The sequence below is a fragment of the Psittacula echo genome (genome assembly GCF_963264785.1).
Source record: "Psittacula echo genome assembly, chromosome: Z".
In the NCBI taxonomy this organism is placed as follows: domain Eukaryota; kingdom Metazoa; phylum Chordata; class Aves; order Psittaciformes; family Psittacidae; genus Psittacula; species Psittacula echo.
The window spans coordinates 13,666,593-13,680,964 of record NC_137742.1 but is presented as its reverse complement, the minus strand read 5'-3'; the positions used below and the strand labels follow the sequence as shown (position 1 = coordinate 13,680,964).

General features: G+C 42.3%; 1 protein-coding gene across 1 annotated transcript in view; it reads right to left on the bottom strand.

Annotated features, from left to right (window-relative positions):
- Positions 1 to 14,118, bottom strand: part of RAI14 (retinoic acid induced 14) — a 93,818-nt gene extending 79,700 nt beyond the window's left edge. The window contains exons 1-2 of the mRNA XM_080636764.1: positions 13,981 to 14,118; positions 4,477 to 4,568 (exon numbers count right to left, since the gene is read on the bottom strand). Coding sequence (XP_080492890.1) covers positions 4,477 to 4,512 — 36 coding nt within the window. The 5' untranslated portion in view covers positions 4,513 to 4,568; positions 13,981 to 14,118. The remainder of the gene's footprint in view (positions 1 to 4,476; positions 4,569 to 13,980) is intronic.
- Between the last annotated feature and the right edge of the window lie 254 nt (positions 14,119 to 14,372).

Here is a 14,372-nt window from a genome sequence, read left to right as displayed (position 1 = left end):
ACTAGACCACAGGCTAAAAAGCAGGAATTTTCATAAGAACTGCAAACTTTTCAGCTCCCACATGACAATATAACAAATAGGCATTTCCAGAAATACCAGAAGTTAGGAGCTGGCAATTAGCATTGGGAAATCCCAGCCCATCTTGGCTCTGCCTCTGACAATAGTTATTTTTTCTGAAGAACTACACAGTCAATTTTCAATTTTAAAAGACACTCCACTATTTTAATTATTTAGCATTGAAGATATTTGGAAACAAATCCCAATTCTAAGCTTCATATTGTCCAGTCAACAGGCTAGCAATTAGAAGAAAATTGGTCTGTTGTCAAATTGCAAGACATGTTTTTCAGCTGATCTTTAATACTCACAGAAAATGGTCCTAAAAATTTTCAGGTTTCGCCTACAGATGTATGTCAGAGAACGAAAACAACCCAACCCATTACAGCATTCACACAACATGCCTTTTCTACAGCAACCAACAACATAGTTAAAAACAAGTCTACCTAAACAGATTCCCTCTGTTCCTACATCTTAGTATCAAAGAGCTAGGTATTTAAATGTGTGTAGGTGCCTAAAAATGTTAATGAGCATCTTGACATATTTAAGAAGCAGACAAAACATGTTTAGACAGGCTTCCTATAGAAAAACCACTCTGCCCTCATCTGTTTGTTTAAGATTGTAGATGCTTTTGAAGTCAGGCCACAAACTGACTAGTTACTTTAGAAAACAATTCCATCTCCAATTATTAATAAGAGGCCTAGTAAGACATCAGTAGCACTGGTTTTCTTTTAATTGGATTATTTCAAACTCTGCTTTTCCAAGCAGAAACAGTGAAAAACTTGTGTTTTACTGGGTAGAGGCATTCATTCTCTAAGGTGTGAATAAATTACAAAGCCTATAAACAAATTCAAGCTCTGAGTGAGAGCTCCTGATACTACCACACCAACTTTTCCAAGCGTTACAGGTAGCATAGTCTTTTCAACAATTAAAATGGCCATCCTTTTAGGTTGTCAGCTTTTAGGTGTTACTAACAGTAGGTTTTGGGTTTGATAATGAGGAACAAGAGGTGAGGAAACAGTGGAGAAAATACAGCTTCTCAGGACTAGTTTCTCTGTCAAGACCTAAGTGCAATTCCTGTTGTTCTGCCTACAGACTCTTGAAGTCTGCACATCCACTATTTATCTTCCAGGCTCAGCACTTGCTCCTAGGCATCCTGTCCACAGATTTCTATTCCACAAGCATCCTCCTGTAACTACACATCACGCTTTGACAATACTCATTTGTGACAAGAGTGATAAATCTCATTCCTCCACTCAAATACACATGTTCACATGGCAACAGTCACTCCCAGGAAGGATTTTACAGAGATCGAGTGCGTCAAGGAAAAAGTCAGTGGAGCTGCCTGCACACACAGAGAGAATCAGGTGAGTTCAACAGCAAAAGCATGAAGTGAGGGGTCACTGTTTCATCTAAGAAGAATCACACTCCCATCTCTCAGCTTTTGACTATATCAATTCTGCTAAATATCACAATTAGCAGCTTTATTTACTTGAATCTTCCTGCAGCTACTTGGCTGGCATACCCACCACTGTACTTGAGGCCACTGATCTCTGGGTGCAATTTGACAATGCAGCTTAGCCTAACAACAGCTGCTGCTCCTCTCACCATTCCTCTCAAGGCTGACTCTACAGTGAGACAGAGTAGAGAGTTGATCAGCTAAAACTAACCCCACGCAGTTAAGTTTCCATCACTTTATGTTCCTAAAGGGCACACTTCAGGATCAGATACCCACCAAACCAGAAGGGCAGAGATGAAAGAAGAGGAAGCAGGGACATCTCTTTTGCAAGCTGCAAGACTGGTGTAGCTACAGCACCAAAGCAAAGCCTTACAGCAGGGACACAGAGACATAATCATGAATAACAGCGGTTGTGCACACTTTTAATTCATCCACTCCAGAACAGCCTAGACAGCTTTAATATACCAGTGAAGTTTCCTACATTCCGGCATACAGTTTTATGTTAGCAGCCTTATTGCTGGAGAAGTGTTAGTGTAATTCCTGTTCCTCACGCACACCTTGAAGACTTATTCCTACCCTCACTTCTTCCTATTTCTTTATGCTACCAATGAGCTTAAAGACAAAGGTGCTGTTCCTTTCCCCAAGACACTTTCAGTTCTATAAAAATAAGACATAAAAGGTTTCCTCCAGAAAGAAACACAATTGAGGTGGGATGAGAAAAAGAGGCCCTCTATCCCTGCTGACTTTACACTTATCCCCAGTCCAAAAGCCTTATAAATTTAGATACAAATACAACTAATTCCAATTAAAACCATCCCCTCTTCCTCCTCCTCATGAACTATAGCTAAGGGCAGCTTCTGAAAACTGAAGGATAATTTTCCTTGCTTATCGTGCACAAAGTATGGAACAGTTCCTGTTGGCTGTTTTGAATTATGCCCTTAAGGTTTGGATTCGAAACTGAGGAAACCAGACTGTCACGGATTTAGACTGCTGTGCTTTTAATGCTGCATATCTAAATTTCAGGTATCTGAAAAATCCTTTGTGGTCGACTTTGTCTCCAGCCAGTAGACAGCAGTAGTTACCAGCAGTAGTATCAAAACAGCAATTACTTTCAGACTCCACTTGGTTTTGGGGAGAGGCATGAGTTATCAAGGATAAGTAGGTAAGGAATAAGTGAACTAGTGCAATTTATAACAGTGGGTGGACTAGCTACAGCAAGATCCAGTTGCATCACACATGTCACTTAGCCTTTGCTCTAGAGTAGCAGCCCAGCCAACTACCATAAAAGCGTGAATGAAGTTATCCTAACACACAGGCACACCTAACTTCCATAACACCAACTGTGTTCACATATTAGCCCAGGGACCGTTCTCATTACTCAAGCAGATGCCTATAAAAAGTTTTACCAGTGCAGGTGAACCCAAAATAGCAATTGCTGCTACTCGTTGCAACAGGAGCAACAATGTTAGACCACAAAATGCTAGCAGTTCTAAACCAAATGGCATGTTCGGTTAAATGAGACGCCAGAGACTTGTGACATTATTTTTTATTTGTTGTGAAGTCTCACAAGAGACTGTGCTGATGGGTGATTCAGTCTGATGACTAACAAAAGCCAAACACTGCTTAAGTAGGTAAAAGCATTTCCCACTGCTCCTGAAGGTTGGTTGACATATTCAGCTCATTTATAGAGGTAATCTTTTTAGAAAGGTCTCTTGCTAAACTGAAGGATTGCTGCTGCTAGGAAGCAAATACAGCAGCTGCACCAAATGCTAACCTGTAGCTCAGAAGACTTTTCTAAGCAGTAACCAGAATATCTGCAGATTACACCTCAACAGCATCTCTCTACCTTCTTCACAGCTACTGAAGTACATTACAAGCCAGCTGAAGACCCCACTCTAATGGTGTGCCATGAGACCATCTATACATGAAAGCACAGCCTGTACTACTAAGTGTAATTTTATTCCTGAATGTCAAAACATCTGAATAAGCTCCATTTTCAAACCTAAAGCATCTTCACCAAACATGGCTAATCCAGGATCCTGTGTGAATCTGGCCAAAACAAACAATACATCTCTTCTTTTCAAAGCAGCACACAAATTTAGGATGAAGAAGGGAACATTAAATTTTTCACAGATCATGGAGACTCATTACAAACCCCACACAAAATCTGGAAAGCTAATTAACCAAAGACACCTATTTTCACTGATTGCTCACTGCACTATCAAATAAGCATTAGACATGAGTGCACGACAAAAAGCTGGAATGGGTAATGGTAGGAAAAGAAAGATAAGAACAGGACTGGACTACAGCAGCTCTGCTACTCCAAGGGAAGTATACTTACTATACAAAGATGAAGCTTGGGTCTCCACTGATACTACTATAGCAAGAGGCAATATATGATGTGCAATGTAATGTAGTTCTGAAGGGTCTCCTGTAGGATCTCCATATTTACATCCTCACTCCTCAAGCCTCATATCCACCTCTCCTGTTGCACTAGCATTGATAAGCCACAGCTGCCCTAATTGCACAGCTGGTTCCTGTATTCTTGCTAACAAAGAAACCCTGCCACAGACTGAGGAGACATTTCACTAAGTGCCCAAGCACCACACTGATAAGAATGGTATTATGCTCAAACAGATATATAATTAGGTAGTAAAGTCCATACTAAGCTTAACCCTATGCCTGGAATAAAGTTTAAATCTGGGCACCAGCACAATCTAACAGAAGTTTGCAGACCCCATACATGTGCATAATTCAGTTATAGGGAGCAAGGTAGTGAAATACTATTAGTTTGCATAACCGATAATTGCTCTCTGAATAGAAACAGCTACTCCATACTGTTGCCTTTGTGCTTGGAAAAGTTTCTTCTCTGTAATTCATTAATCTACAACCTTATCAAGGTGGGAGTGAAGAACTTGTTTCCAGCGTGGAAACCAGCAGTCAAGCTGAGCAGAAATACTTACGTCACTCTTCCTGAACTTTGCTTTTAAGCTCTTCATGCTGATCACATTCAACTTTCCAAAACTTTGAGCAGCTTTTTATCCTTCTTCAATATCTAAACAAAAAAGAAAGAAAAATAAGATTCCAACTTGATACCACTCAGTTCACTGGCAGCCAAGTCTGAACTGAATTTGCATACCTATATCACCTTTTGCCGATTTAGCCCTCAAGCTCTAAAAAAGATTAACAGATAGCTAAGGAAAACTTCCTGTTTCTCCAAAATTAAAAGCAAGCCTAAGTCAGATTACAGAATAGAGCAAATCTTTACCAAAAACTCAAGTGTGTACCATGCTATACTAGCTACCTCTCAACATAATTAGATCACTGACATGTTCATACATGAAGCAGCTTTCTCTGCACACTGCCTATTTTAACATTATCATCAGGGCAGCTATTTTGTAAAGTGGGAAAAGCAGTAATAAGTATGCAAAGTCATTAATTAAAACTTTGCTGTCCTACAACTGTGGGTTGCGCTGGGTAGCGGAAATACCATTGCTATTGTATGTACAAGTCTAACCATTAAGCAAATACAAAATCGTACTTAAATCATGCATGACACATATGGGACAGTTCAATGCAACACAGCAGATAGAACCATCTGAGAAAGAACAGAGATTTTCAGTGGAAGAATTGTTTTATACTTTTCCACATAGGAAACTCTATGTGTATTCTTGGGAGCCATAGCTTCTTTTAGTTTGGCATGTTCCACCTTCTTCCTTTGCAAGTGAAGAAAGGCAGCAGTTGCACAAATATATACAACTAACATTACAAACAAGCTGCAAACTCTCACACTGGAAGAGGCACACAGTGCCTAGCCAGAGTTCCTTACAGAAAGCTTCAATATAACACATATCGCCTATTCAAGACAAAAGTAATGGTGCACAGCACGTTAAAGTAGCATGGCAATGTGCTTTTTGCTAGAGCACAGCAGAAAAACTTCTTGGGAGGGCAACATACATCTGGACTGGGCAAAAGCATCTATACAACAATGTTAAAATTTCTACTTTTGGAGTATGGTCACTGGAATAGCTAGTCACTCTTATTTGCAAGTTTTAGCTGCTATACAAATTCCTTCTAAAGGAACAGTTTAAAGTAGAGGATGATCAGCTGTATAAACTTCCTCCCTCCACCCTAGAAAAAAAGAAGAAAAAAAAATTACAAGTCTAGCCAGATAAATAAATAACTGAAATGAGGACTGGAGCATAAATTCAAATAGGTTATGCAGGGTCACTGATGTTTCACATCGCTCCCTAGAAACAGCTTGATAAGTAAAGTGAGATTCAGTTGTCCCATAAAAGGCAGGCACATTGTTATTACAAGGGACATTACTATGTTCTACATGGTCACTCTACTATGAATTTTAAAATGCAACTACGCAGTACACTCTTAGTAGAATATATATGAATGCTTCCACAAAGCACAATGCTAAGTAACATTCAGGAACAGCAATTAGTGCTAACTAAATATGTCATTTAGTTCAACCCCATATTTATCTGAGAGCCATTTAAGACAAACATAAGTACATTTCTTCCATAAATCCCATACACTGTATTCACACAAATACATTTCCCACAGAGCACACACCTCCAGTGTGTAATCTGGATGGAGTAATCCTGTAGGCTGTTAAAATACCATTATGTCTAATTAAATGACTCTAAATCTAATTAAGCAGTCATTCTGAAGTCGTATCAGATGCTTGACTGCTTTCAGGTGTATGAACGAGGGGTTTCATTCAAAGGTCTTGCTTTTCATCTCAAGAAGAATGGGCTTGCGGCGTTTTGCTTAATTCCTTAGCATGCACAAGGAAAAGGAAAAAAAATTGCAAAAGCTTTTTCACTCCTTGGCTTAAATGACAATTTCTTCGCTTTCTCCTGGGTTGAATGGAGTATTTGTAAAATGGGAACAAAAATTAAAAGGACAAGTTTTGAACAATCAAAACAAAGGAATTATTTTAGGTTGCTCTCAGAGAAGCATATCACTTGATTTCTGCTACACCTACTCAAACTTTGAAGAAAGTGTTTAAATTGCACAACAGCTCTTATAACCTTCACTGGAAAGGAGCCTGAATCTCAGCAAAAACCAAATAATCTCCTAAATCATTCTCTAGCAACAACAAGGATGATAAGCTTTGCAAAGACCAGAAATGCCAGGGTACAGACAAGACAAATACCATTACACTCATCTGGCCTTCCTTATGTACCATGCCAGGAAAAAAAAAAAAAAAAAAAAAAAAAAAGAGAGAAAGGGAAAAAAAAAATTTATAAACCGTTTAATTACACCAGTTAATAAAACATAAAGAAACCTTGTGCATGGGGAACCAAAACCAAATCTTTCCTCACATGCAGACTGCCGAAGAATTGTCTCCTATAGGCTGTCTTTCCCCTTCCCACTCCCTCAGCATTTTTGGCTCTCATGAACGAAATATTTGTTATAGCTCCCATGGCAGATAAAGTGCTCAACTACAGGGCTATGGGAGAGATGACAACTTGTAGGTGTATGTACAGAACGGCTCTGAAGCTGGACTCTCGTCTATGAGGAACCTGTAATAGAGACTAATTAACAAGCTTTGCAAGCACTCCTAACATGCTACTTTTCCCCCTTTGAGGAAGGAAGAAGGGAGGTGAGCTGTGTTTCTATTAGAAGCCAATTTATTTTCCCACAGGATACTTCATCTCTTGCGTAAGTGCATTTTAAACCTTGAATGTGAAACTCAAGTCCTCAAGCATAATTAAAAAAGCATGCACAAGCACACAAAACCAGCACTCCCAAGCTCAGTGTGTGTCACATCTGTACTTTTTCCATAAGAGATAGTTAAACATGAACATTAAGATTATGCTTGTGCACCATAATGCCCATAATTCTTCAGCTGTAGAGATAAAAACCCGTGAAGTGCGAGGGCTGCATTTTCTTGGCACTGTTTAAGGGAGGAAATCACCTCTCAAAGGGTGTAATTATTGGAATTGATGCAAAAAGAGGTCAGCATCCTGATTCAGCAGGGCTTTATGACAAGTGTTCATTTGCCAGAGGGGGGATAAAGGAAACACTATTAATACACTCCTGTTTTACAAGATAGGAAATGACTACTAGAAATTCACTAGGGAGCACCAAGTCACTTCAAAACAGTATTTCTGCAATGAATCACAGGTATTAACAAGAAGCAATCTCTAATAGTGGCATTTCTCTGCTTTCAGAACAAACGTGATAATAAATACTAAGCACTGTCATTCTGTAGCCACAGCAAGTTAGCAGTAAAGAAGTGTTTAGCTCCAGCGATTCTCAACAGCTAAAGCTGATCACATGCTTTTAACCATTAAGTACCTAGTTCTCTATCTCATCTTCCTTCAGCTTAATATTAATAAGTGGCTTTCAGCAATACAAGCCACAGAAAACATCTTCAGATTGGTGGTAAACCAACCTGTAGTTAAAACAACAGACATTGAAGTGGTGGTAATCTTCAGCCTCAGTAAATTCACTGAAACTGTTTTAATACACAATGCAATCTTTAGGTTTAAATGTAGGAAACAGATTAGGATAATCTTCCCCACTGATTTATAATAAGATAAACAACAATAAACTGTTTTTTATTACAGTGAACAACAATATTGACATATTTATTCCTTTCATTAAATTGCATTAAAATCAGAGCAAGCAAGGCTTTTCAAACAGAGTACAATCAACTCCTTGAATGGCCAAAGATCCAGCGATCCAACAGTAAAACAGTCTTAGTTTTACAACGTAAAACTACAGGTTTTACAGTATAACCATACACTATGTACACTGTTCATATCAGTGTCAGGGATCCTTTACTGGTAAGTGCTGAATTCAATTAATCAAAAATCTTACACTCTTTGAGAAGCCTCCATCTCAGCGCCTTTCTGCAGCAAGGCACAATTCCTACTGTCAACTAAGCTCCCTTCCCCTCCCAAAAATACTTCAAAAGTTTTTTTTAACCTTATGAGGTTACAGAAAGGTACTAGAGACCGCACACAAGATATGGCAAAATAAAACGAAGGGGTGGGGAGTTGGGGGAGACGAATAAAATTAAAACAAGAAAAGAAAAAGGGTCTGGAAGAATACCATTGCCACCATACTCTTACACCTCCTTTGTATGAATACACCTACACTCAGAGGGGAAAATAAGGGGCTCGAGAAGCATCTCCTCCCAAAGCACAACATGACCATTTATTCTCTGGATGATCACTTTCTAAATCACAAGCTCTGCTCTGACCCAGAAGCACAAGCCTCTGTGGCAGCCAGTACTGCAGAGCAGGCAGAGATATCCACACCACTAGTATCTCTTCTACTGCCCACCTTCAGAACCCAACTTCTCAAACACTTCACATGCCTGAGCTCCCCTGATCTACAATATCAAGAACATGCCCAAACCTGAGCTTTGTCTCAGCACTGCCAAAGCCACAGGACCACCTGGGCATTAGCCATTGCCCAGCCTCTTCAGTTTCTTGCACACAAATGCAGCAAGCCCATGCTGTCCTAAAAAAGATCCACCCAACACTTCATCTCTAACTACCTTCTCATTTCTATCCAGCTGAGCATATTCTTCTCTATTTCTCAGGCCAAAGAAGAGAAGCTTCTCTTCTTTGATGATGTGACCAAAAGCAATGGGAACATTTCCCCACTCTTTATCAGCATAGCTCAGTTTTTCCGTCTTGAGTAACCCATCCTCCTATCATAGCAAAAGTCAAATGGAACATAACTTTTTTAAACTTAATGTCACCTATAAAGACAAGTAATTCTTGGCTTGGTTACTGTACTATTACTTACTAATAAAAACACTGAAAAATGCACTGAGAAGCCCAAGTACTACACAACAGTGGGAGTGATTTATATACAGTTAATCCAACTCTAAACAGAATCAGACATTAGAGATAGCAAGGGCCTTGGGTAACTTAGCACAATCCCACTATCTGTTCACAAATCACTGGCAAAGATGTGCTGAACTGTACAAATTTAAGCATTTTGAGCGCAAAAATTAGAGCTCCATGGATATTGCATCACCAATTTACAGCTATCACTCCACCCTTCAGAGCACTTTGCATCAACTCTCTACTCTTCTATTTCTTTTTTATATTCAGGATTTGCAAATGTTAAACTCCATTTTTGATGGATTCAGCTTAAGCAGGACCAGCCTCTGTGGATGTTGTACAGTCCATAAACCCCAGGCAAGACTGTCAAGGTGGGGATATGTGCAGTTTCTTCAACAGTGTTTTCAGTTCTAGACAGCTAGAAGAAAGCTTGCATCAACAAGGCCTTCAATGCAGTAAATTACAGAAGAAGATAAAAGAAAAATCAAAAATGTGATATTGCCCGGAACTGTTTGCTTGGCATATTAGACAGCACTCCAGGCAAAATTCTAGCTCAAGCAAAGTCCAGGCAAATTTTTAATTCATTCATTGCATCCAACTTTACTCTGTTCTTACTCCAGTTCTTTTGTCTGGAAGTGTCTGTCAACACACATCCAGCTTACTGAAGAGCGGAGAACAAGAGACAAGACTTGCTGCATGAACTGGGACATACTGCTGTCTTTCTGTGCTTTCAGTTTTCCCATGTCTGAAACAAAAAGGCCCCCCTTGTGTGCAACTCAATTTTGAGACCATATTCTCTGGTTTGATCACACATAAGATACACTGCAGTCCTGAAGACTTTCCAATGTTCAGTTCTTAATTCAGCAGGGATAGACTGGAATTGAAGTATCCAGCTACAACTAGAAAGAGAGAAAAATGATGCGGAGTCCCACTTGTGAAATTCTAGATCTTTAATAAGAAACCCACATGGCTAACAACAGCTAGTACTTGCTTACACTTACTCCCTTCCTAATGTTCTGTGTCAACCATTCAACTAGATGCTCTTCAGAATCAGCAAACATGAAAATCTGGATGGATGCAACATTAAATCTATGAAGAGACATATTCATGACTTCCTGGATTAATGTTCTGAAATAGCCGAAGGCAGAACTAACTCATCTATTACGGCAGGAGTTAGGAAGTTGGGAACATCAGCGTAATTTACCTAGGACTCTTGGCAAGACCCACTCTCATAAACTTATATTTTCGAAAAGGTCTTGGAAGGGTGTCCTGCTGAAAACTCCTGTAGTCTAGAAATACCTTCAGAGATGGTGCTGATAGCTCCCCTATTCAGCTTCCAAATTCTTGGGTAGGGAAAGTATTTTAGCTGATGAAATGCAGTGCCTTCTTAAAACATTACCCAAAAATGGAAAGAGTTGGGTTTGTTTCCACACATCAAAAAAATGTTACAGGAATTCAGGTATTTTCTATCCTGGAAGACTATCAATGCTATAAATACTAGTAGAACATCAGCAAGATCAACACCTAGATCTTGAAGATAATCAAGTTTTTAATCTGATTTTATTCAGGTTGTTGAAACTTATTTTCAACAGCAGCAGCCCTAGGCACCATACAAATACTGGAGAAGATTTAGTGTTTACAAGACTTCTCCCAGCCATAAGAGACCTATGAATCTCTACATCTCCCTCAGAGTCATCATGCTGATGTCTCAGGACCTTGTAAACAAAGTCTTCAGAAAGCACTCAAGTGTCAAAGTCCCCAGAGACATCTCAGGGTGTCCCAGTGCCCTTGAGAATCCAGACATCTGCAGTAATTAACAACAGCTCCCTGTCTCTTAACAGTTATGAGAAAAGTAGTGGAACATCCTCAGCTACTGAAGTTACAGAGTCATAGACAGACCAGTGTGGAAATTCTTTTTCTATTGTAATGATGGAACAAACTTGGCTCTCCACTTTACCCATCCCCTCCTACAGATTTATGTGAGAAAACCCATGCATCCTTTTACAGTATTTTGAATAACAGCAAAAACGAAGGGAGACTATGGCAGCTTTAGAAATACGTTACTACAGCATTCAGCTAAAATGCAAGATCTTCCTGCAGAGGAAGGACTTGAGTCAAGAACTAACACTTCCAAGGCAAATGCACCAACCATTAGGCCGGAGATTCTCTCCTCCAGAGGTGGTCTAAAGTTCAGCACATCAACTAACACCATCACCTTCAGGCACTACTGGCCATCCTATTCTGGATTTCTACACAATGGAAGGATGCTTGCTTTCACTGCTGCATACTCCTGGCTCCAGCAGTCCTGGGCAAGTACGTGGACCAGTAGCTAGTCCTAAGTACCAGTGAGATCTTCAGTTGCTTCACGCTTCACCAGACTCACATTTGTCTCTGGCAGTTTAACAGCAATGAGCTCTAATCTATTTACCTAAATTACAGCTACTTGCACTACTTCCTCTATACCCTAAGAGTGTATTATTAGATGACCCTCAAAATGTAAGGAGCAGTAATGACTGACAACTCTGAAAACAAGCCCCAAGGTACCTCAAATGCAGAGCTATCACTTGTGTGCATTCACAGGCACCTAGACAGCAACTCTAAGGAATAAGGCAGGAGAACAGGCTTCTCAGACATGCAGGAAGTATGCACGCAGCAGGAGAGACAGTTTCTCAAATCTATAACCCCAAAAGATGTTATGGACGGGTATGTTCCCACAGTTGGGATTGCCATTAAGCAAGCCACTAAAGCTTCAACTGGACTAGTTCGAGTTTTTTGGTTTTGCTCTGTAGTTACTTCAAGCATTATCCCCGGGCAAAAAGAACTAGCCCACAATCAGCTCTCAAGAGGAATGTGACCAGGGTATTATTGCAGTAGGATTTAGAAATTGTCAACATCTCGCACAATAAGTTGGCTTTCATGTTTCTCCAGGCACTGCTTCTCTCCCAAAAGAGGTACAAACTGCTTATGAGGGAGGGGGGAAGAAAAGAAACATAGTAGGGAACATACAAAAAAAGGGAAAAAACAAAGAAAGAGATGAAGCAAGTGAGCAGACCCTCTTGTGAAATGCTTACATGGCTTCATGAGATGAGCAGCCTCCCACCTAGTCTCTTCTCCACTTGATGTTATCCATCTCTCCATTCGGGGGGCAGAGGGAAGGAGGTAGCATTTTATGCTTTGCTAGCAGATGCACTCTTGGAAGAGGGAAGAGAATAGCACAGGGCCAGTATTTTTAGAGACTGGAAGGATGGGTATCTGCTACTGCAGAGTGACTTCTTGGCACTGAGCTTGGCTTCAACTCAAGAGAACCCTGAGCTCATATCAAGCCTCCTTCTACTCAAATACTTTTTCACTCTGGTTCATATGGCTGTTATGCAATTCTTCTATTAGTAAACAGAATCCCATTGACAGCTTTCCATGAGTGTCCCGAGACAAGAGCCAAGCAGGTCACTGACAGACATTTACTTAATTTATTTACTTCTATTTAATCTAGGACATCAGAAGGCCTTTCTAAAATAATGTACGGGTATTTTTTTGATATTTGATTATTTTTTTTTTTTAGTAACACACACTAACCTGCTGCTCAGTGAGACAAATGAAAAAAAGAAAAACAATAAAAGAGGAAAATAGAAACTATACCTTCCACCAAAGTAGCACTAGATTTGCAAGTGGTTTATATCAGTTCTGTAATAAGCATGCTCACACTCACTATAGAAACGAACAGGAAAATTTGTTAAGATCCTGCAGTGCTGTTACAGCAATATTTAACGAGTCTTTTCACCAGGGAGAAACTTAAGAATGTCACAAGTGGCAACAGCAGAAGGCTTGTGCTGCCAAGCGCCATGCGAGAGAAAGCAAAGTCTTCAGCGTGCTCTGTTGGAAGTTAGAAGTTCAGGTTCCTGGTTAAACTGACGCGGCAGCAGGCTATTCCATTACTTTAACAGCTACAGAAAATCTTGGTGTTTCAAGCCCCCGCTGCCAGGGGACGGCGCAGATCCGCTGCCAGGCCGCCCCCCTCGGGCTCACACTAGAACTCCGGAGACAAACCGCCCCACCGCAGCACCGGGACAACCGGGAACACCTTTCTTACCGGAGCGAGGAGACACGAGGGTCTCCCCCGGGACGGGCAGGGGCAGCGGGACTGACGCGGCGGCGCTGGGCGCCGGGGCGCAGCCGGACCCGCGCTGTCAGGGACGGGGCGAGCCCCCACTGACCCCGCGGCTCTGCTTGGGGCTGAAGGGACCCCCGGAGACCCGCCGACGGGCACCGAGGTGCTACTGCTCACCGCCGGAGGCAGCTGTCACCCCCGCGGGGAGGCAAAGCGACCCCGCAGAACAATAAACAAAGTGAGTACAAACCAACAGTCACGCACGGGCTGCGCTCCGCAAGCCGGGGAGACGCGGCTCTGGGGAAGCGAAGGGAGAAGTTTCGTCCTGTTGCGCCCCACAGAGGGTCTCTCCCCTCAGACTCCGGCGGCTACAGCCCCCCGCGGTCGGCGGCGGAGGCGGGGGCAGGTGGTCACCGCACACAAAGCCCCTATTCACAGCGCCCGCCACCGTGTGCGTGTGTGTGTGCGTGTGTGTATGTGTATGTGTGCACGCAACCTCCCTCCGCCACCACCGGTGCCTCACGCCGAGCCGCGCTCACCTCATGTGGCGAACCGCGTTCCGCTACCACCGTCCCCGCCGCCGGCAGCCGAGAGAAGCCGAGCCCAGCCGAGCCCAGCCAAGCCGAGAGGAGCCGAAAGGCGGAACGGCGCCGCCGCGCGCCCCGGGACACTCGGCCGCTCCGCGCGGATAGGGCGGGATGGGGGGGGGGAGGCGGTGGTGGGAGGCGTGACATCACTCCGCGGCCACGTGACCACGTGGCTCCGGCCCCCCGCGGGGAAAGGGAAGGGAAGGGAAGGGAGGGGAGGGGACGGACGGGAAGGGGGGATTTGTGATCGAGGAGACGGGGTGGGTCACGTGTCGGCGGGCGTTGCGCGGGGGTCCCGCGCCGAGGAGCGGGGTGCTGAGGGGGGGAGGCGGGAGGAGGGAGCG